We start from the raw sequence: 23798 nt of genomic DNA, 5'->3' as shown, positions 1-23798 counted from the left end.
AGGGAAAGTGCCTGGCATTACTTGGGAATCCCAAAAAAACAATAAAACCAGGGCAGTTTTGCGGTCGGTGGTAAGAATCGGGGCAGCTTGGAAAGTTTCTGTCTGCCATCTTGATTCAAAATGGCGTCCAGTTGTATCCAAACATTGATGAAAACTTGTTCCTTGGTGTCAGGAGCTGCCTGAAACCCCAGAGAGCCCTTCTACAATGCTGTCCAGGGTTGTAAAGACGGCGGAGAGAATAATTGGGTGCACCCTTCCCACCTTGAATCAAATCTATGCTGTCAGGTACCATAAGAAAGCTGCAGAGATAGCGCAGGATAGTGCGCACCCCGGAAATGATCTCTTTCAGCTTCTGCCTTCTGGAAGAAGGTCCAGGGTTAGAAAGACCAGGACTAGCCGCCTGAGAAACAGTTTCTACACAAATGCAATTCTGGTTCTAAACGCAGTATAAGGGGTCTCTATAGTATAGTGTATTTTAAAATGGGGTTTCAGAGTTTTTAGGGGTTTTGGAATGTGTTATGTAGTTATTCAATTTCATTGTTCTGCATGGGACAATGACAATAAAGATATCATATATATGAACAGTACTGAGCTAGGTGGACCAGGGGTCTAAAGTGGCATAAAGCAGCAAGCTTTCTATGTTCCTGTTTGAGGCAGCACTTGAGGACTAGAAACTTGCTTTGCTTTTCAAGGGAGGGCCGTTGCACAGTCTAGCAGCCACTTTGTGCTGCCTGCCAGTGTTGACAATGCTGTACTAAATGGACCAAGGATCTGATCTGGTATATAGCACCTCCTTATCTTCCTTTGCTGTCGTCCTTAATTATGTCTATTTTTTTAAAACCATGTTACGTTTTCTTTCTTTCTTTCTTTCTTTCTTTCTTTCTTTCTTTCTTTCTTTCAAAAAAGCTGCTTTGGGTCTTGTATTTTTATTTTTTAAATTCTGCTCCAAATAATGAACAAAATAAAAAGAAAAGAAAACTCACTAGCAATGGGAGCAAAAAACACCATACAATTAACTTTTTAAAAAAATAGTCTTAATTCATTAACAGCTTTGCTTGTCTGCCTGATGGTCTTGCGCTGGGGTTTTTTTTGGGGGGGGGATGTTTGTGGTTTACTTTATCCTGCTTTCTAAACATTTTATTATATGTTAAGTTTACAACGCAATTGGGATCCCCCTCGCTGCCTCGCCCACCTCCTTAGAAAAGTGTCCAAAAAACATTTTAAATGGGACAAATGCAAATCAGATTGCAGGTGTGGCAGGTCCCAGGGCAGAGGTAGATGGACGAAATTAGGAAAAGGGGGATTATAAAATGTGGATAACAGATATCAAATTAAGTTCTGCTTAGAGCAGACCCGCCGAAATTTATGAAACTAAGTTCACGTTGATGAATTTCAGTGGATCTCTTCTGAATAGCACTGGCAACAACCCAGTCACAAGTTTACACCTCCGTATTAAATCCGAATCGTATGCCGTCCCACAAGACCCTTTCCTATCCCTTACAGTCTGCATGCAAATATTTCAAATCAGATCAATTATAAAACAAAACAAAACAGCAGAGATGGGACAGTCCCAGATCAGAGGCACCAGAGAGAGAGGAGGGAAGAAATGAAATTAGATGATGATGATGATGATGATGATGATGATAATAATAATAATAATAATAATAATAATAATAGATGTCTTTTGGCATGAAGCAGCGAGGCTTTTCATTTCATCTCATTTTTGGAAGAAGCCCTAATCTGTATGGCGTATCTGCCTTGCGGCCATGAGACGTGACGAGCTGCCTTCACTCTCCCGTATTCCTCCTTCCCTCTCCACATCTTCCCTGAGTGGGCTCAGCTCAGCTCCCCCCCCCCACCTCCGCCCCCTGCCTCTGCACTGCCTGCACGCTGATAGAAAATATTGATCAGATCCAAGCTACGCCAGCTGCAAAGACCAGCCAGTTTTGCATTAACCCTTCCTGGGAGGGAACGGCGGCACGCCTGCGCCGAGGAAAAACGAGACGGGGACCCCATCCCCTCGCTCTTTGGGAAACACGGAGTGGGGGCGACTGCCTATTATTTTAGGGGAGAGCTAGCAAAGCCACTGGTGATGTGGGCGGCGCTGTGGGTTAAACCACAGAACCTAGGACTTGCCGATCAGAAGGTCAGCGGTTCGAATCCCCGCGACGGAATGAGCTCCTGTTGCTCGGTCCCTGCTCCTGCCAGCCTAGCAATTCGAAAGCACGTCAAAGTGCAAGTAGATAAATAGGTACCACTCTGGCGGAAAGGTAAACGGCGTTTCCGTGCACTGCTCTGGTTTGCCAGAAGCAGCTTAGTCATGCTGGGCACATGACCCGGAAGCTGTATGCTGGCTCCCTCGGCCAGTAAAGCGAGATGAGCGCCGCAACCCCAGAGTCGGCCACGACTGGACCTAACAGTCAGGGGTCCCTTTACCTTTACCTAGCAAAGCCACTGAGGGAGGAAAAGGTTTATACAGAACATAATAGATCAAGCCCGTGGCCCGTCGAGTCCAGTGTCCTGTTCTTGCGGTGGCCAAGAAGATGCCCCAAAGGGGAACCCCACAAACAGGGCCCAAACACAAGAGATATTCTCCCTTCCTGTGGTTTTCAGCTACTGGTATTCAGAAGCAACTATGGAGTCAGAGCAGAACCATCATGGCTAGCTATAATCCATGTTACTCATCCGTAAACGTGCCCAGTTCTCTTTTAAGTGATTTCCCCAGTTCAACTACACGTTTCATGAACAAGTTATTTCTTTCCTCTGTCCTGTTCAGCTTCGTTGGCTGTCCCCCCAGTTCCCAGAGTTATGAGAGAGGGAGGAAAACTTCTCCCCTGAGTAGTAGTGAGTGAAATGTTTGCCTTTTTTGAACCATCTGCCAATGCATGGGCTAGGCAGAAAATATCCAGGATCGCAGAAGCAAGTGCACAGGTTAGGCCGCAGCGGTTCTCCACCTGTGGCTCCCCAGATGTTGTTGGACCACAACTCCCATCATCCCTGAGCTCTGGCCTTGCTAGCTAGGGGTGATGGGAGTTGTAGTCCAACAACATCTGGGCAGCCACAGGTTGAGAACCGCTGGGTTAGGGGGAAGCAGGACCAGAGGAACCTCTCAATGGCAATTCCACGTAAGTTTGCGCTGCCAGGTGAATCTGGAGCAGGGCTTGGGCCTGATGTCGGTGTGGGAAACGGACAAGCAGGGTTGTCCAGAAACTGACAGGCCAGGCCTGCTGGAGACTCGGGTCTCTGATTATTTGGCCTCTGCTTTTTGGGAGGTGATGCCTGTGTCTGAATGGAGAGACTCCATCTAAAAGCTGCATTCTTCATGAACAAGGCGCAATCTGCACTTTACACTTAAAGCAGCGTCATCCCACTTCAAACAGTCACAGCTCCTCCCCCAAAGAATCCTGGGAACTGTAGTTTGCTCAGGGTGTGGAGACCTGTTAGGAGACCCATTCCCCCTCACACAGAGCTACAGTTCCCAGAGTTCCCTAGGAAGAGGGGTTGATCTTTAAACCACTTTGGGAACCATAGCTCTGTGAGGAGGACAGGGTGGTTTCGCAACTCTTGGCACCCTTAAACTACAGTTCCCAGGATTATTTGAGGGAGGGAAGCCATGACTGCAAAAGTGGCGTGATTCTGCTCTGAACGGATCGTGAGGATGGGGCCTGAATCTTGCAGCAAGGCAGCCACACACTTGGACCCCATCTGCTCATGCGACAATTTGTGTGATGCCGCATGAAGATTGTCCGTTTCGGTTCTCCCACTTTCTCATTTTCCCCTAATATTAAATTCAGCTCTCCACATTTTGCAGCAATTTGCGGGTTTCTTTATTTTTAATTCGCGTGAGAATTAACCAGCATTTGTGTGCAAATTCCTTCTAACGAACACATCTTCGCGTGAAGTTTTGACTAATGCACGCATTTTTCCATCTTCCCCCAATATAATGAATATATGCATGTTCTTTTGACTAATACCCTCGTTTGTATGCCCACTTTGCCCTAAAAGATGCATTGGAGAGAAGTGCTGGAGAATTTGGATGCGTGTGAATTTTGACAGGCGGCTATGTTCTGTTCTACACATTGTTTGCAATCGGCTTTAAATGAGAACAGAGTGGAATTTCTCTCCCCGTCCCCATCATGCTGATTCTGGTAGAAATTTAAAAATAGCCAAGTGTGGCTGCCAAGTGATCACCCACCTGCCCATCCAGCTCAGATGGTTCTTCCTATTTTTTTAAATATCTATATACTTTCCCCATTGAATGTGGTTTGTATCACTTACTTAAACTTTCTCCACGCAGATGGAACGGTGTGTCCAGTCCTCTAAATGTCAGAAGCATGCACTTTTTTTTGGGGGGGAGGGAGTTATAAAATATTCTCGAGAGAGATTTACAACAGAGATAGAAAACTCTGTGCCCCCTCCCCTGTTGTTGGACTACAAGCAGTGAAGCAAGAGTCTGTTAATTTCAGTTTCTATTCATTTGTGCTTTGAAAAAAGCTCAGTTCTCCATTTCTGCAACTTTTTGCAGATTTCTTTAAAAAGGTCCTTACAAAAATTCACCAGTGTTCTCCTAACGAGCCTGTTTTTGTATGCCATTTTTGCCAAATACGGATGCTTTTGCAAACAATTTCCCCCTAGCTGATGCATTTTTCTGCATGCTCTTTTCACAAATATATATGCATTTGGAAACACGCTTTCCCCCACAACATATGCGTTCTCCTACACATTATTTGGTTGCAGAACCACATCGCAAAATTCAGAGCGGTGTGACCATCAAAGGTTCGCTATGTTTCAATACACGTGTCAGTGTGATTTAGGGAGATTTGCTTTAAAATCTGAACCAAATTTCTCCCGCATCCATTAACTCCAACTCTCATTTGCCCTGGGTGGAAATTAGAGTTCAACAACTTCAGGAGAGGCACTGATCTGTTTGTGCATCCCAACAACAATTGGGTCAAACTGCAGGTGGGAAAATCCAGAAATTTAATCTCTCTCTCTCTCTCTCTCTCCTCCCCCCTCCCCCTCCCCCTCCCCCCAAACAAAAACATGCACATTTTGGGCACAGGGTTAAAACCAAGAAGGGGCAATTTTGGGCCAATCAAAACGGGGGAAAAAATCAATGTTTTGCTTTGCAGAACAAAACACCCTGGGGAACGGAACAGAGGGGATTCTGGGGGAGCACACCGCTTGCTAGCTTGTGACTGTGTCTGCCGCAGAAAATAAAATCAATGACTTCCCCTTATATGAAGTCCCTCAGTAGGTCGAGGGCGGGGGGGGGGGCAGAATAGAACTGTTTGCCTTCCCCTACCGCCCCACCCCAAACAGCTGCTCAATTCTGCGTGGAGGGGGAACAGGAGACTGCCCAGACTTTTTAACTGAGCTTTTTGCACACACACAAACACCCTGGACAATGGGAAATGCTTCTGCGGCCACCATGATATTAATAGCCAATCGCCGTGCAGTTGGGCTCTCGACAACATGGCCGACCCATCACGAAAACGTCCCCGAATCTTGACATTCACGCTTGCTTGCGCTAATATGTTCAAGCGCTCCATCATGTCACAGCAGGCCTGGCCCAATTGAACTGGATGTGCAGAATCCAAATGGTCCTACCCCCCCAATTGCTCATTAGGATGGGGCCCAATCCAGTACTGACTGCCACTCCATTTAAAATACATCCCTGCTGCCCCCTCTAATAATCTATTGACGACATCCTGAGAACTTGGCGCGGTTAAATGGATTGATTAAAGCTTAAAGAGAGCTGTGCTTGTGCCTGTTTACTCAGGAGTAAGCCCCAACTGGGTTTATTGGAGTTTAATTCTAAGGAAGCGTGCCCAGAACCGTTCTCGGCTGGTTTTTGTGAAAAGGCAGGCCAAGTGTTAAGAGCACACCTGCTTTTAATTTCGGGGCAATGATTTTGAGGCCGGTGGTGTCGCTACAAAGGGGGACGTCTTAAAAATCGTTAAAGGGAGCCTTTCTCTTCTAAAAAAGCAATGGGTGGCTGCTTCTTTTTTTATTAAAAAAAAAGCAAATTGTACTTTTAAGATGCCTCCTTCGCTCAAACTCTCTGCTTTTAACAAAGGAAGTGTTAAGCTGTGTGTGCGTTTTGTTTTTAGAGAGCCATGGGGGAGCTGTGATTAAAAATAAAATAGAAATACGTCAGCCACCAATCCTTAGGTTTGGGGGAGAATGCACAGGTTTTAAACTTTCTTTTAAAACTGAGTCAGTCTCGTGGTTAAAAGGAGGACAATAAATGGACTAAAATTTAAGTAAATTCGTTGACCATTCATAAAATAAAAATAGTTAAGTGTGTGTGTTTTGCTTGCAGTGTGTGTGTGTGCGTGCGTGCTTAAAATAACTTTTCTACACAAATGTTCTCATTGCTTCCTTTGACACTTGTCCTCCCATTACAAACTCCCATTTCTAAAATTAAAAAGAGTGTTCTTTTACCTCTTTATACAACTGGCATTATCATCCAGTCAGTCCTAAAGAACAGTCCTGGCCTCAGGTGGGAACGGACAAATCGGTAATTTTTAATTTTTCTTACTCGTTTCAGTTTCCTGTGTTTCCAATAAACGCATTTGTTACTGCGTTTGCAATAAACAAATGGGGGGAAAAACCTGCTAAAAAATTGTCGAGTGCTTTAGTGCAAATTTCTCCCAATTTCCCCTTCCTATTTGCAAGCAAATAATTCTCTATGTTCCCCTAATATATGGCATCTTACGGCACACACACGACTCTTATTTTGGGGCAGGAGGACTGCCTTGCAAAATTCAGAGAAGTGCAAATTTCAAAGCATCGATGTGTTTTGGTTCGTGCGTTGTTTTCAGGAAGTGCAAGCCAATTTCTCCCTCCCCACCATCCCTGCCTGACAGTAAGACCTAGTGGTCGGACTCGCTTGTAAGTCGCACCTTGCGCAGCACAGAGGCAGTGCTGGTTTTTAAAGGTAAATGATCTTTTCCCGAAATCAACGGGAGGCTCCGGGACGGGATAGTTCCTCACGCAGCTTTGCTGCTGATCCTCCCTCCCTCCCTCCCTCCCTCCCTCCCTCCCTCCCAGGAAAGCCCACTTCCAAACGCTGGCTTGGAACTTCCTGCTGCTTCGGGGAAGAGACACAACGCGTCCGCTGGCTCGCCTGGGCCCCCTTGAACATCCCAGCGCGTGACCGTCCTTCTGATGGATCCATCACCCCGTGACAGCTTCATTAGCTCCTAACAAGCCAGCGGTCGCTCTCTGCCGGTGCAGGTGACGAGGCCCCTTGCTCTGCCAGGGAAATGGCACTCGCGCAGGGGGAACGGAGCATGGTGGAGACACCCAGGGGGCCAGGGAGGGTCACCGAAGGCTGCCGTCGAGAGAGGGGGCGGGAAACGGCGGCCGGGTGTTTAAAAATCTGGTTGCTGAGAGGAGATGCGCCAGCATCGAGTAGGAATGAAAAGCTGCTGTGTTGGTTGTCTAAATGCACCCAGTGTTTGGAAAGCGACAGGCTGGCTGGAAGCACGGTTGCAGCGGTTAGAGGGTCAGCTTGGGTCTGGGGAGACCAGAGTTCAAATTTTCATTTGGCCTTGAGTGACCTTGAGCCGGTCACTCTCATACGAGCAGAAGAAGAGCCCAGCTTGCTGGATCAGACCAGTGGGCCATGCTGTTCTCACAGCGGCCAACCAGGTACCCACAAACAGGATTGGAGCCCAAGAGCAGCTCTCTACTCTCTTGTGGCTTCCAGAAACTGGTCCTCAGGAGCATTGCTGCCTCTGACTTTATAAATTCATCCAATCCTTTTTCAAAAGCCATCTAGGTCAGGGGCCATCCTGTGGCAGTGAGTTCCATAGTCCAGGAGTCCTTTCTAGTAGGCACGCAGCCTCAGCCTTAACCTCGCAGGGTTGTCACGAGGATAAATTAAGCACCCCAAGAACAGAAATGTCAAAAATATGCTGGATGAATTGGGTGTTGGTGAGGAATAAAGCTCGACCGTGTGTTCTGATTTACCACGGACATTTGCTGTCCCATTTTGCCTCTTAAGAGTCTGAGGATTTTTTTAATGAACGAGACTTGTCAATCAGGTTTCAGCCTCACCTCTGGGTCCTTTGAAGCTGGTTTTCTTGGTTAGGGGGATGGATGCAAATGAGCACTAGGGTGACACACAAAAATTGAGAGGCCTTGTCACTGCACACCCAGCACAGGAAAGCTATGTTTTTGTGCTGTCAGTTTTAACAGATTTTTGGGCCTCTGTGTGTGTGTAATATCAAAAGCAGAGACATCACCTTGTCTCTGATCCATATTGTTAAAGCTCTGGTTTTCCCAGTAGTGATGTATGGAAGTGAGAGCTGGACCACAAAGAAGGCTGATCACCGAAGAATGGATGCTTTTGAATTCTGGTGCTGGAGGAGACTCTGGAGAGTCCCATGGACTGCAAGAAGATCCAACCTCTCCATTCTGAAGGAAATCAGCCCTGAGTGCTCACTGGAAGGACAGATCCTGAAGCTGAGGCTCCAAGACTTTGGCCACCTCATGAGAAGAGAAGACTCCCTGGAAAAGACCCTGATGCTGGGAAAGATGGAGGGCACAAGGAGAAGGGGACGGCAGAGGACGAGATGGTGGGACAGTGTTCTCGAAGCTACCAGCATGAGTTTGACCAAACTGCGGGAGGCAATGGAAGACAGGAGAGCCTGGCGTGCTCTGGTCCAGGGGGTCACAAAGAGGCGGACATGACTAAACAACTCAACAACAATAACAATATCAAAAGCACAAACACTCTTCCAGCTTTGAAATCTGCCCACATTAGGCATTGTACATCAACTGTGCAAAGTTAATTCCTAATCTTTGCTGGGAAGACGAGAGAGAGACTTTAAGCAGTGATCCACAGTGAGGAGGGTTATTATTTTCTTATTTCCCATCTTCCCCCCCACCAAATCTATGCAAAGTTGGAGTCTGTGCCGTGATTGGGCACCAGTGGTAAGGACCTGCACTCTGCACATGCTCTGAAAAGCCATCTCCTGTCTAAATAACATATGACAGTCTCCAGGACTATGGCACCGCGTGGCCATTAGAAACCTGGCTTTTTTGAATAACTATCCAGCCTTTGCAATTCAGTATTAAGCTATGGATAAACATCAACCGTTCAATTTTCTAACACGCTTTCAAACGAGCAGTTGGAGTTTACAAAAGGCTGGTGGTTAAGGGCATGTGGTGTGAGCCAAACACTGTTCACACCTTGGTTGAACCAGAAACCGCAGTCTGTGCCCAGGAATAACATTGCTATCTCTAACCTTGTCTGATTATTTTGAGCATCCGTATTGGAGGGAATTCAATATGTCTAGCTGAGCAAAGTTACATGATAGCCAAATATTTGAAAGGCTGTTGCATGGACTATGTGAGCTTTTAACAAAATGGCACCAGTAATTGGGAATATACCCTCCCCACTTAAATCAGACAGGCACCTGCGGTACTGACCATTTTGTCACCCACTGAAAATGTTTTTGATTTATAGAATCGTAGAATCGTAGAGGGGACCCCAAGGACAGAAGCGGATTTAGGGGAGCACAACCTGTTCGGTCGCACTGGGTGCAGAGCCTCAGGGGCACTGCAGGGGGCGCCACAACTGTGATACAGAATGGAGTGTGAGAGGCGGGGGCTGAATTTTGCAGTTCAGTTTGAGACCCAAGGTCTGCCACTGCCAAGGATAATCTAATCCAGCCTTCTGCAGTGCAGAAATGACAGCGAAAGACAGTGTTGGCAAAACTATAACCTGTCGGCAAGTTTAATTCTATCTGTTTATGAACACCATCAAAGCCAATCTTCTCTGACTTAAAACTGGGGTTTATTTGAGAGTAGTTGGTGGTCTTCTTGGTGCTGTTGGGCAAATCTTTTGGAGTTCTACTAGTTATTGTTTGGAATTCTTGCTGAGTTTCATCGCGTTTGTTTTTCCCCTGATGCATTTAGTTGTTTTGAATTTTTGCTTTAAAATATTATTTATTTCTTTTGCATTTTTAGCTGCCCAGGGTTGTGGTTTTGGCAAGATAACGCAGGATATTCATTTAAAAATCAACAACCACAGATATATAAGCAGGAAAATTCTGTTGTCACCAGTGTCTGCTGGAATATCTGGTCACTGTGAATATGTAAGCTTTCCACAGATTAAACTGATTTTATTTTATTTTATGGTATGTATTTGTGTGTGTGTATATGTGTGTGTGTACTATACACATACTTCATGCACCTCAGAAAAGCTTATGTCATAATAAACAGGAAGCCGCTAAAGACTATTTAAAAACCTCTCTAATAAGAACAATTTTTGTAAAGCTCTCAGCCTGGTGCTTGCCGCAGACTCTCTTTGCTGTGGCTCCTGAAATTTCACACAAGAACTGCCCCAAATCTCTAGCTTATCTTTACGGTAGTGCAGTGCAGTGGTCAGAGTATCAGACTAGAATTGGGAAGCTGCAGATTCTAATCTCACACTCAGCACAGAGCCCATCAACATCTCTCATCCTAATGGGGTTTCTAGAGATTTTTATTTTTTATCATTCAGTGATTTTCTTTGTATTTATGATTTTCTTCATTTTATGATGTTTCTGTAATGGTTTTATTGTACACTGCCATGCTTGCCTTTTTTAAAGAGTTGGTGGTTTATAAATAGTCTTATAAATAAGTAAGGAGAGGATGGAACAAAACCGCTCACTGCTGTTTCAGAAGGTGAGACCCAGCAGAGAATGATTTCAGCTCAGCATTAAGAAGGGTAGAATTTGGGACCCAGAGGGCTGGACCCAGAGGGGTCCACTTCCTGGAAGAATGATTTAAACAAACATGAGAAGAACTTATTGAAGCTACGAGCTGTTTGACATGGACAGTGTGGGTCCTCTCCTTCATGGAGAGTTTCCTGTCTTGGCAGGGGGATGAAGAAGAAGAAGAAGAGTTTGGATTTGATAACCTGCTTTATCACTACCCAAAGGAGTCTCAAAGTGGCTAACGTTCTCCTTTCCCTTCCTCCCCCACAACAAACACTCTGTGAGGTGAGTGAAGCTGAAAGACTTCAGAGAAGTGTGACTAGCCCAGGGTCACCCAGCAGCTGCATGTGGAGGAGTGGGGAAGCGAACCCGGTTCACCAGATTACGAGTCCACCACTCTTAACCACTACACCATGCTGGTGTACCAAACTCACACCTTACGAAACAATTTGCCAACACAACTACCCTTTGACATTTGCACTTCTCTGAATTTTGCGCGTAAGCGAGACATTCTACCCTCCCCCATTTTCCAACAGTTCAGAAGCACCGCTGCCTCTGACCACGGGAACAGAGCACAGCCATTGTGACCAGTAGCCGCCATAGTAGTCCGTATAGTTCAAGCTCTGGTTTTCTCAGTCGTGATGTATGGAAGCGAGAGCTGGACCGTAAAGAAGGCTGATTGCCGAAGAATGGATGCTTTTGAATTCTGGTGCTGGAGGAGACTCTTGAGAGTCCCATGGACTGCAAGAAGATCAAACCGATCCGTTCTGAAGGAAATCAGCCCTGAGTGCTCACTGGAAGGACAGATCCTGAAGCTGAGGCTCCAAGACTTTGGCCACCTCATGAGAAGAGAAGACTCCCTGGAAAAGAGCCTGATGTTGGGAAAGATGGAGGGCGCAAGGAGAAGGGGACGACAGAGGACAAGATGGTGGGACAGTGTTCTCGAAGAGACCAGCATGAGTTTGACCAAACTGCGGGAGGCAGTGGAAGACAGGAGTGCCTGGCGTGCTCTGGTCCAAGCAAGAGGGTCACGAAGAGTCAGACACCACTAAACGACTAAACAACAACAACAGCCGCCACTAGCCCTACTCTCCTCCGTGAATTTGTATAGTCTTTTAAAGCCATCCAAATTGGGGACCATTGGTGCCTCTTGTGGGGGAGAGATCCACAGTTCAACTATGTAATGTGTGAAGAGGCCTTTCCTCTTATCTGTCCTCGATCTGCCAACATTCAGGATCGGTTAAAGGCGAGCTAAGTGATCTTGGAAAGGAAAGGAAAGGACGCCTTTTTAATTCCCCATCAAGGCAATGCTTGGCCATTATATATCATTTGTGATGGTCAGCAGAGTGAAGCCTGGGTTTATGGTCATCTTTTGACAGGGCATGCCGCCACGCGGGAAATATTATTAGAATAACAGTGTCTCAGCATATCTAAGTATAGAGACATTGATTCCTTTGGTCTATCCTTTCCACAGGGGGGTGGGGATGTCTCTCCTCCCTCTCCTCGGACATGAGCTCATCTGGCGAGCTGGGCAGACCCAGCTCTGGTTCTGGATTTGCAGGAAAAGAGCACTGAATACCCAAGGTCAAACCCCACCTGGAATACTGTGTCCCGTTCTGAGCACCACAATTTTTTTAAAAAGGACGGCCTGGAGTGTGTGCAGAGTGGGAGACCAGGAAGATTAAAGGCCTGGAAACCAAGCCTGATGAGGAACGGTTGAAGGAGCAGGGTTTGTTTAGCCTGGAAAAGGGGAGACTGAGAGGTGATTTGATAGCCATTTCCAAATATCTAAAGAGCTGTCACATGGGCGATGGAGAAAGCTTGTTTTCTCCTGCTCAAGAGGTGAGGACCTGAAATGGTGTACAGTCATACCTCAGTTACAACACCTTCAGGTTGGGTTTTTTCGGGTTGCAGACTGCTGAAACCCGGAAGTACTGGAACGGGTTATTTTTGGGTTTCAGTGGTCGTGCATGCGCAGAAGTGCTAAATTGCACTTTGCGCATGCGCAGAAGCGCCGAATCGCAACCCGTGAGTGTGCAGACGTGCAGACGCGGCTTGAGAACGTGCATCCCGCACGGATCACGTTTGCAACCCGAGTGTCCACTGTATTTAAATTACAAGAAATGAGATTTTGAGTAAACTCTCTCATGGTAAGAGCTGTTTGGCTGCGGAACCGACTCCCTTGGAAGATGGTGGACTCCTCCTTCGCTGGAGGTTTTGGAGCAGAGGTCTGTTGGCCATCCGCCAGGGATTCTTTAGCTGTGTTTTGGCATTGCGGGGGGTTGGACTAGATGAACTTTGGGGGTCCCTCCCCACCATAGGATTCTATTACAAGGAATGTGAAAGGGGCAACAGCTCTGCTGTGTGTCTTTCGGTGGTAACACGGGAGTGCCTGCGTGTTGCGCCAGGACTTTGGGGACCCGAGTTCAAATCCCCACTCGCCTTTTGCTACATGTGACCTTGGGGGCAGCCACTATCTCTTGGCCTAGCCTACCTCACAGGGTCATCGTGTGAGGATAAAACAGCGAGGGGTGTGGCGGGAGGCAGGAGTTGGCAGGCAGTGCTATAAGGAACCAAGCCAGAAGGCAACTGTGAAATATCAGGTTCAAGTCCCCATCCAATGGTGGTCTGCATTGTTACAGGTCAGCAAATGCCTCTTTGGCATTCATTAACCCCTGCTACCATTAGGGGGGGTCCATTTGAGCAAGTGGGGCGCTGCCCCACCAACCTCAGTCAGCCCCCACCTGGCTATCTTCCTGCTCAGCTTTGTCTCTCTGTTGCCCCTTGGAGAACTCAGCAGCTAAGAGGAAGGTGGTAAGAACTAGGGTGATTCCACCTGGCCATTGGCTCTGGCGCCCCCTACTGCCTGGCTCCCTGCTTTCTGCCCTACCAGTCCCAAGGGGCACCCTTGCCTGCTACATTTCTACAGGTACAAGAAACTCCCAATTCATGCACATTTGAGTCACGTGCAACTGGGTTCATGTGCATCGCTGCAAACCTGGAAGTGGCACTTAAAGAAGCAGAAACGCCCATGCCCCCCCCCCCCCCCGAATGCAAAAATGGTGTGAAAACAGCGTCTAGCAATCCTAAGAGCCTTTGCAAGTGCAATCCCAGGAGCCTTTGCACCGACCTTTGAGGCCTATGGAGAGTTGGAGTTTGAGAAAGGAGGTTTGGAGGGAGTCTGGAAAGTGCTGCTGGGTTTTTTAAAGGGTTTCGCAAGAGTTTCCAGAGGTTTAGAGAGCGTCTGCAGTTTTTTCGATGGTGCTCCCAATATACGCGATTTCACTCAAATGTGCGGTGCCTGGGAATGTAACCCCCACATAAATGGGGAGTAGCCTGTACTTGTAAAAATGCTTTTGCCTTGCTTTTTTAACCACAAAGGAGGACCCAAGCCTGTCTCAAGAACCTAGCAAGAACCCTCCTGAATGGAACAGAAGCCCCATCAAGTCCATCATCTTTCTTCCCAGCACAGGCCAATCAGATGCTTGCAGTAAGCTTACAAGTGGGCCATGAAGGCAACAGCCCCTCCTCCATGGGGGGGGGGAGGATAGAGGTTATTTGAGGGTAGACTGCGCCTGCACTTGGCCGTTCAACTGAGTTGTGGACAGACCTGCAGTCATGATTATTTTTTAATCCCAATTAAAGCCAGCGAAACTTCTGCCCATCACCCTGTTTTCTGGCGCCAAGTCCCTCAAGCTCACTGTTAGTTGCATGAAGAAGGATGCTATCTTTTTGTCTGTCCCAAAACCTACCAACCGTCAGTTTCATGGGTTGACCCAGAGCTCTAGAATTCTCTGCCCTGCCTTCTGCCTTTTCTACACTACATACAGTTTTAAAATTTCTATCCTGCCTGCGCTTCATCACCGGTTTTTTGTCTCAACTAAAAAGCCCCCCACACTTTAGCTTTACTCTATAAAGAACAGTGACAGGGGAGAGATGTCTGATTCTGTCTGCACTGTAGGCAGTCCTACCTAATTCATATTTTCCAAACCCAGGTGCAAATTGAAACGCAGCCGTCCTTCAAAACTCGCACTTTTCTGAATTTTGCAGTGCAAAAGTAATGGGTGTGCAAATGCATATGCTTGTGTATCTGGTGACGTTAATGTCGACATTAACTTTCAAATTTTAAATTGGGAAAGTGCAGCTTGCAGGGGATTCCACAATCAACACAATCAGCATTGCAAGGGGTTCAGCTAGATGACCGTAGGGGAACCCCCTTCCAGCCCTACAATTATATCATATTTAACACCTTGTGCTTCTGTTTACTCAGAAGAAATTACACCACCCCACACATCCTGGGTAGTTTTTAATGCTTTACTTTCAATCCTGGGCAAGTCTACTCAAAGGTAAGCTCCTCCACACCACTGCCGCTTCTGCTACACAGGGCTTATTCCCAGCCAAGATGTGTGAGCGGGATCACAGCCACATGGCTAAACCTTAACCTTGTCATCTTAGAAGTGAGTCCTACTGAATTCAAAGGGGCTTATTCCCAGGTAAGTAAGGTTAGGATCGCTACCCAAGTTCTGCAACTGAATTGTTACATTGTATATGTGTGTGTGTATATATATATATATATATAACATCCTACTAAACTCAACTATATATAAACCCTACTATATATATAGCATATAACATATAACATCCTACTAAACCCAACAACACCCGTATTTTAGATACGCTGGGGGTGGCTATTATTCTAAATAGATTATCCATCTCAGTTTGCCCTTGAATCACGAGAGCTAGAGGCACGGAAGAAGAACAGAGCAGCGTGTGTTTAGTGGCAAGGAAATTTTTCAGAGGGGGCAATTCGACTCTTGCAGTAGCATCCAGTAGAGGCCATGGGAAAATATTTGAGGGAGGCGCGGAACAATACAAGGAAAGCAGAAATATAACCACAAAGAATCTGTGGACAGATTTCCCTATTTATTGGGCAATCTTACCCCAACCCCAGCAAACCACTCTTACAGATATTGGATCCGACTCTATTGCAAAAAGCCTAATCAATAGCCGAGATTCATATTACCCAACAATAATGGATCCGAGAGGGTGATTATTCATTCAGCGCTCCGATATTCAGGACTTAACAGTTTTCAAGAAGTCGCCATAATGGTGACCTTTTGGCTCTTTCCTCCCTCACGCCCCTCTCTTCGTTTTATATATATATATATAAAATAACTGTGAGGGTTTACTTCCACACTCAGCCATCTACACCCGCCTCTCTGTGATCATGCGAGTGAATGACAGTTTGCAAGGCCTGGGGGGGAATGGCACTGAGCTGCAGCCCAGCACCCAAACACCACACGGAGGCATTTTGCAGGCCCCAATGAAGCCTGGTGTTGTGGTCAGCCTCTAAAGAACTGGCTGAGGAGGGAGCGCTGGGTTCGATCTCCTCGCCACTGTCGTGGACTTCCGTTGGGTTTGCCCATGGCCGTGTGTGGATCCTTCCCTGCGGCTGGGGAATGGCGCTCAGTGGGGCTCAGAGTCCCAATGTCCTCCTTGGCCATTGGCCATGCTTGCTGGGGCAGATGGGCGTTGTAGTTCAACAACATCTGGAAGGCCAGAGGTCCCCCCCACACCTGGTCTGGAGCTTGGGGATATCCCAGGGGCCTGATGAACCTGGTGGCTTGAACATTCAGGCTGGCGCCAAAAGACTTTGACTCCATCTTTTCACCCTGGCAACCCATCCCAGCCTGTGGCCTGGAAGGCTGGGTGCAGGATTTCGGAATGCCCCCAGTAACCTAGGCTGGGATGCTGTCCTCCTTCCAAGCCCAGTCCTGTCTCTCAGTGTAAGGACATCAGGAGAGACCTGCTGGATCTGGCCAATGAGGGCCCCTTTAGTCCAGCATCCTCTTCCCTCAATGGCCAACGCCCCTGATAACATACAAATCTAGCTAGACTGTCTCTGGAGCTGGAGGTTCCATAAGGACATCAGGAGAGCCTGGCTGTGATTTCCATTTCCCTATCTCAGGACATGCCAACAAAGGAAGAATGGATTTGTAAATTAAGTGAGTATATAGAATTGGCAAAATCAACTTCAATTATAAGATATAAATCTTATAAAGTTAAGAATGGAGTGGAAGTATTTTGAAGATTATATGTCAAAATATTGTTCTAAAAATGATATGTTAATAGGCTTAGAATTAAAAATGTAAGCAATAACAAAACAAAGAAAGAAAGAAAGAAAAGGAAAAATAAGAATTTAACAAAAATAATTTATTATAGAATGCAAGGGGAAAAGGTAGAAAGAAATATAAAGAAGTCGAATTGCTTTGGAGGGAAGTAGAGGGTGGGAGGTGGGTTTTATAATTAAGTCTATAATTATGCAGCTGTTGTAATTTAGGTGTTATATTTTATGTGAGGGAATCATTGGGAATTTTGGTTACGATGTATATATGTTAAGTTTCAATAAAGATCTCTGGGGAAAAAATCAGGAGAGCCTGTGCTGCTGGATGAGGCCAAAGGGGTCCCGTCTAGTCCAGCACCCTGATGTTCCAACTGGAAGCCCAAAAGCACAACCTGAGTGCTTGCAATTCACATCAACGGGTCTTCTCCAGAGGGGCTTTCAAATTCCAGCGGTGCCCTGCGCAGCACCAAAATTCGGTGCGCGATCCTGCCTCTCAACTTCCATTCAAAGTCTTTGTCGTGGTGACCACTTGGCTCAGCACCCAGTGAGGACAGACCAGACATGACCCCCTAAATCTGCCTCCGTCGCTGGAGGGAGCACACAGCTGGTAGCCCCTGACAGCCCAATCCTCCTTCCTGAATTTGTCTAATCCTCATTCAAAGGTGGGTGGCCATAGCTGCCTCCTGTGGCGGTGAGTTCCACGGTTTAACTGTGTGCTGTGTGAGGAAGAAGTCCTTCCTTTTGTCCCCAAGCCCTGGGCTGAACAAGGTGTTCCTCCTTCGAGGAGACCCTTGGCAGGTCTGTTGTCTCAGCAGCCAGGCCTAGAGAGTCCAGCGAGGCTCAGCTCCCAAGCAAGGGCCTGCCTAGAGCAGTTGGGGGCCGCCCATCCCATTTCGCCACCTGAAGCAAGATGGGAATGTGCCGTCACCTGCCTGCCCCCCGACTGCCCCCATCGCACCCCACGGCTTCCACCGCACGCTGGAATGCAACCCCATCGCCAAATTCAACGAGGGAAGAGCACTGAGCAAGGCTATGGCCATGTCTTCTCCACCGATGGGGTGAAACTCAGCGAGGGGGTGGTTTCTGCTGCCAGCGGAAATGGACGCTGCTTCACCCCACCTAATGGGTGCTCTGGCTCTGTTAGCAGCGGTTCCCAAGTGGGTGGTGCCACTGGTGTGGGATAGGGGTGGGATTCCCTAGTGGGGAGCTAAGGCGCAAGGGGGCAGCAGCGGCTCCAGGAGACGCCAACGCCCAACAGACTTTGGAAAGCCGAAAGCGCTGGATCCAGTTCATTCCTTCTGCTCACTTAATTAAACCAAATAGTTTTGGTTGGGTTTCGAATAAATGTGCAATTAATTGTTCCTCTTTTGAACTCCCTCGGGAGATGCTGGACGCTCTTTCCTTGGAGGTTTTTCAGCAGAGGCTGGATGGCTGTCCGTCATGGATGCTTTCGCTGAGATTCCTGCATTGCAGGGGGTTGGACTAGATGACCCTCGGAGTCCCTCAGGGGTGCCAACTTGAATTAAAAAATGGGGGGGCCTAGGTAAGCCCCAACCCACATAACCGACCACAAGTTTATGAATGAGACACCATTTGAATGGCAATGTGCGTCAACTTGGGGAGGGGGCTGGCCCCCTCAAATATTTTATTGGGGGGTGAGCGGAAGAGACTTTGACCCCCTAGGAATGGGCTCCTATGCTCCCCTACAATTTGGTGAGTCAATGAATTTTATTGGGCTATCATCTTCCTTTGTGGGTCATGCAAACCGCTGTTCTGAATAACGCTTTTATTGGGGTAGCAGACACAGGGGATGAGTTTGTGGAACCGAGGGGGCAGCATAGCTGTCAACGTTTCCCTTTTCTTGTGAGGAATCCTATTCAGAATAAGGGAATTTCCCTTAAAAAGAGGAAAACGTTGACAGCTATGGGGGGGCAGTGGCCCTGAAGAGGTTGTGAAGCCCTGATAGATAGGGTTGTCATGTCTGTCAAGGACCTTGGGGGGGGCGGCAACAGCCCCTCCCCGCTTCCTTGTATTGTTCCAGCCTTGCTTGCTCCCCTTGCTTGCATCTGGGGGAGGGTGGGGGTCAAAAATTATCTTACCTTCTAACCTTAAAGCTGCCATCCTCTGGAACTCGGGCTCCTGCAGCCACCTCCACATCCTCTTGAAGGTCTCCCTCCCGGACTTGAGCTTGCTCCAGGGCTTGGGGTTCCTCAGGAGGTCCGAGAGGGTGCCCTGCGACCGGCAGAGGACCCTCTCGGCGAAGATGGCTTGGGGGATGCTGTAGCGCTTGAGCTCCGCGATGATCCTCTGAGCCACCTCCTTGGTGTTGATCTCCTCCAGCTGGCTGGAGAGGACGGTGGTCTGGGTGGCGATGGGCGGGTTGGGCCGGGCGTTCATCTCCGCCCGGGGGTGTCCGTAGGGGGTTTGGCCCATGGCGCTGGGAGAGGCCATGGTGGAGTTCTGCGAGGGGGACATCTCCCGGGAGAAGTGCTGCTCCATCCTGCCAAACATGGCGGCCGAGTGCGCCTCGAAGCCGTTGCCCAACACCATCTTCTCGTTGCCCAGGGGGGCGGAGGAGTGGCCTGCATAGTTGTGCATGGGGCCCAGCTGTGGGCTGGGCAGGGAGGACAGGCTCTGCCCCATGCCGATGTCCTTGGGGTAGGGGCTGTAGAAGTTCCCCCCGGCGCCCAGGCCCCGGTCCTCCCGCATGAGGGTGAAGCTGCCGATGACGTTCCCCATGGGGAGGCACTGGTGGTGGTGGTGGTGATGGTGGAACTTCTCGTGCAGGGGCTGCAAGGGCGTCAGGGTGGTGTAGCTGTTCCCCGCCCCGGCAGAGGGCGACTCCCCGCCAAAGCCCAGCCCTGGGTGCAAGGTGGTGGCCAGGGCATGCTCCGCCGGGTGGTACTCGCTGCCCTCCAGGACGGAGGCCACCAGCGACGGCCTCTGCAGGGCCGAGTGCAGAGCCCGGCTGTCGCTGTGCATCAGCTCCTGCTCCTGGATGGACATGTCCCCGCCGTTTTCCAAGCTCAGCTGGACGTTCATGGTGCAAGACCCCTGGCCCTAGGCCATCATCTTCTCATCCGTTGGGCGAACCCGGTCTGAAATCTCCAGCTCACCGGGGCTCTGGGAGGATGGGAACTGTGGGCTCTGGAAGGTGGTGGTTGGTTGGTTGGTTGGAGAAGACCAAGGTGGTGTTTCTTACCGTCCTTGAGAACCTTCAGTGGGACAGAAGAGCATCAAAACATACAAAAGAGTCTGGGCTTATGGATCAGGCTCAAAGGCTCACCTAGCTCAGCTCTAGAGTAGGTGGGCCTTTGAGGAATCTAGATAGACTTGCTCTGGACTTGGAGGTTCCATAAGAGCACAAGGAAAGCCCTGTTGAATGAAGCTGCAAGGTCCAGCTCCCGGTTAGTTCAGTAGCCAAAAGCCCCAAAGAATCTAGCTCAGGCATAGGCAACCTCAACCCACCAGATGTTTTGAGACTGCAACTCCCATGATCCCTAGTGGTCAGGGATGATGGGAATTGTAGTCCCAAAACATCTGGTGGACCGAAGTAGCCTATGCATGATGTAGCTAGACTGCCTCTGGACCTGGAGGTTCCATAAGAACACTGGAAGAGCCTGCCTGCTGGATCGGGGCCAAAGCAAAGCCCATCTCGCCCAGCCTATCAGTGGGCAAATGCCCCATAGGACCTAGGAACGTGGATAGACTGCTTTTAGATATGGGGGTTCCTTTGGGATATTGGTAGAGTCCTGTGGCTGGTTCATCTACTCCAGCATCGCGGTCTCCCTGGGGCTGGGCAGAAGCCCACAAGCAAGACCCAAGGACAGCAGCAACACTACCAGCAACGGGCATTGAGAGGCATCCTGAGATAGGTGAACTGCTGGTCTGATTCATCCCAGGGCAGTCTACCCCGCGGGAGCCTTCCCGGGTCAAGTCGAAGGAAGCCCACTGAGTCCCTCATCCCATCCTCTCCTTGGTCAACCAGGTTCCTCAATGGGGAGCCCACCTGGAAGGACCTGAGGGCCACACATCTCTCCCCACCTGCGACCCCCAACACCGGCATTCAGAGGCATCCTTCCTCCAACAGGGGAGGACACAGCCATTGGGGGGAGTGGTAGCCATGGATAGCTGCCTACGAGTTTGCCTGGTCCTCTTGGAAAGCCATGCAAGCCAGTGGCCGCCACCACTACAGAATTTGTGGGGACGAATTCTGCAATTTCGCTATGTGCTGGGAAGTGGCTGAGGGGCACACAGGCATGGGAGAATGCAGCCGATTTTTAAAAAAGAAAATGCATTCATCAAGGATGCCAAATTAAGGATGCACCGGTCAAACTTCAAAGCTCATTTGTTCCCCCCTTTTTGCACTCTCGAAACAGGTAGATCCTCATCGGAAATTGGGGTGGGTGGGGGAGAGACTGTTCAGAGATGCTCACGGCTTCTGAATGCAGAGGACCCCAGAAGCTCCTTGCCCCACAGGTAAAGTGGTCTTGGCACTCCCCACTTCATGCACACAAAGCGAGAGACACCTGCCCACTCTGCCCCGTCCAGTTGAAGGCAGATTTGGAGATCAAGAGGCAGATTACGAATCGTAGCAAAGAAATCACACACCCATCTTCTCCATCCCTCTGCAAAAGTCCGAACGGCCCTCCCCTCCTAATTTTTATAATTAATAAAAACAATTAATTAATAACAGGGCTCATAATTTATGTGCCTTACCTAGCGTCGAGCGTTGTATTTTCTGAGCATCTTGGAAGCACGCAGGGCTGTAAGAAGGTCGGGGTGGGGGGGGGAAGCAGAGCAAGAGTGAAAGAGAAGAAGAAAAAGAGAAATTATTTTCAAACCTGAGCGTTTTTCAAAGAAAGAAAAAGCATCTTGACCAATTCTGCTTCTTCAAAGGCATTTCCTCCCCCGCCCCCCAGAGCGGCTTGCCTCCCTCTCCTTCTCCACCTTTATAAAATAAAAATAAAAGAGGGGGGGAAAGGCACTTCCTGAACGCAAAAGAGATTCGAACTCCCTCTTTTGGTCAGAAATTAAAAACCCATCTGCATTTCACATTCCTCTTAGTCCCCCCCCCCTTTTTTTCTTTTCTTTTTTTTTTAAAGTCCCACTCTCTTCAGATCTGTCAAACTGACTGGCTGCAGGAATTGCTGAGGATGTCCAGGAAAATCCCTCATCAGATGCGTGGAAATCTGTTTTTTTGTTTGTTTTTTAAGGCTGGTGTCCATTTAATTTTCAGTTTGTTTTAGAATCGGTCCAGCATCAACTAACCTCTTCCTTTGTCTCGTTCTCTCTCTCTCTCTCTGATTCCTCTGCCTTCCTCCAGAGAGCTCTGCCCTGCTTGCTGCTTTTCAGCCCAAAGCCACTGGTATCGATTCCACAACCCAAACCCTCTGCTTCCCTGCTCTCCCACGTCACCAGCCTAAAAAACTGACAGATCGCAATCAGGAGCCAACCTGATTTAACCCAGTCAGCCCTGGACCCAGAAAGTATAAGAGAGAGAGAAAGAAAAAGAGAAAAAGAAAGAGATTGAAAACTGAGGCTGCTGTGGAATGGAAGAGGGGAGGAAATAGATGTTCGCTGGTGCTCATCAGTGCCACCGTTGACACTGCCGTTTTGCGGGCGGCTTAGGGTCAAGACCCTCTGCCATTTAAAAGCAAAAACATTGCATCCCAATAGATTTGCATGATGTGCAGAGAGAGCTATCAGATGCCTATCTTTGTCTGAGTTTGGCACCTGTCCATTTCGACGAGGTGAACTTTGGGAGGGCCCGTCTCCAGGGACTCGGCTCCCTCCCCTGGCCTGGTGACTTTTAAAACTAGCACCTGGGGTTCGCCATCTGAAACCAGAGCTCAGAAACCCAGAAGAGGCCTGCCCAGATCAATGCAAAGGCCCGGTTTCCTGTTGCCAATGGTGGACAGCCGGATAATTATTGGTAAGGCCCCCAGGAAACAAACCACCGCCCCATTCTCTGCTTGCTTCTGGGATCTCGTCGTTGGAGGTAGACTGCCCCTGAGCCTGGATGCTCCACCTCTGTGCATTTGTGTTCATCCCCCTATTTAACCCTGTAACCATCGTCTCATATTGCAACAACAAACCCTACACAGCAGGGTTGACAAATCTATTTCCCTGTCTGTCTGTCCTGAATTGACTGCTTGCCAATTTCTGCGAGAGCAAAGAAAATACCTCTCTTTAACTTCTCCTTTATGTTGCATTTGGGGCGTCTTTGGGAACAATCAGTAAACAAAATAAAAATGAGGTTTTCCTTAAATATATCCCTCCTCTGGATATTATACAGAGCTTCACTTTCTCGGCTATACTAAGCTACGTAGGAATTCAGATCACTGTTATTATAAATCAGCATTGGCTGAGTGCTCTTCATCTCCCCTTTCACAAGCGCACAGAAGAATTTATTCAATTTTTTCCCTCCCTGTGGCAAAATCTTTCCATAGTCCTTTTCCACCCATGAAACGAACAAAACACAGGCCTTCTTCCTATCTGTTTATGCGGATATTGGTCATGAGGAAAGAGTGAGCAGCCAGATGGAATCATGGTCCAAACCAAGTGACTTTCTGTAGTCGAACGACAGGAACACAAAATGCAGGAGGCATTCTGAACACCGGGCAGTGTGTGTGTGTGTGTGTGTGTGTGTGTGTGTGTGTGTGTTTTAAGATGCTGGGTATTATGGGATCAATTATAGAATTTATTGACTGTATGCATACAGCCCACCCGATAACGTATATACTGTAGATAGCTTATAGATAATAGATATTATAGGGGTAGGGTTTTTTTTGTTAGATTTGTAATATATCTATATCCATATCCATATCTATATAAATATATCAGTGTGATTTCTAATAGGATAACAGAATAGAAATACATCAGAATTGAAGAAAGAAAATGCAGATTAATGTGTCCAGACAAGCTCATATGCTGATATTCATACTTAGTGATATTCT

At 48.1% G+C, this 23798-nt stretch overlaps 1 protein-coding gene across 1 annotated transcript in view; it reads right to left on the bottom strand.

Moving 5' to 3' along the window:
- LOC310833299 (hepatocyte nuclear factor 6-like) overlaps positions 1–21629 on the bottom strand; it is a 28049-nt gene extending 6420 nt beyond the window's left edge. Inside the window, exons 1-2 of the mRNA XM_083715919.1 lie at positions 21559–21629; positions 18939–20054 (exon numbers count right to left, since the gene is read on the bottom strand). Of these exons, the coding sequence (XP_083572045.1) occupies positions 18939–19881 (943 nt within the window). The 5' untranslated portion in view covers positions 19882–20054; positions 21559–21629. The remainder of the gene's footprint in view (positions 1–18938; positions 20055–21558) is intronic.
- Between the last annotated feature and the right edge of the window lie 2169 nt (positions 21630–23798).

Source organism: Podarcis gaigeae (genome assembly GCF_964106915.1).
Source record: "Podarcis gaigeae genome assembly, chromosome: 16".
Classification (NCBI taxonomy): domain Eukaryota; kingdom Metazoa; phylum Chordata; class Lepidosauria; order Squamata; family Lacertidae; genus Podarcis; species Podarcis gaigeae.
Note: the sequence above shows the minus strand (reverse complement) of the source record. Positions and strands in the feature narration are given on the sequence as shown.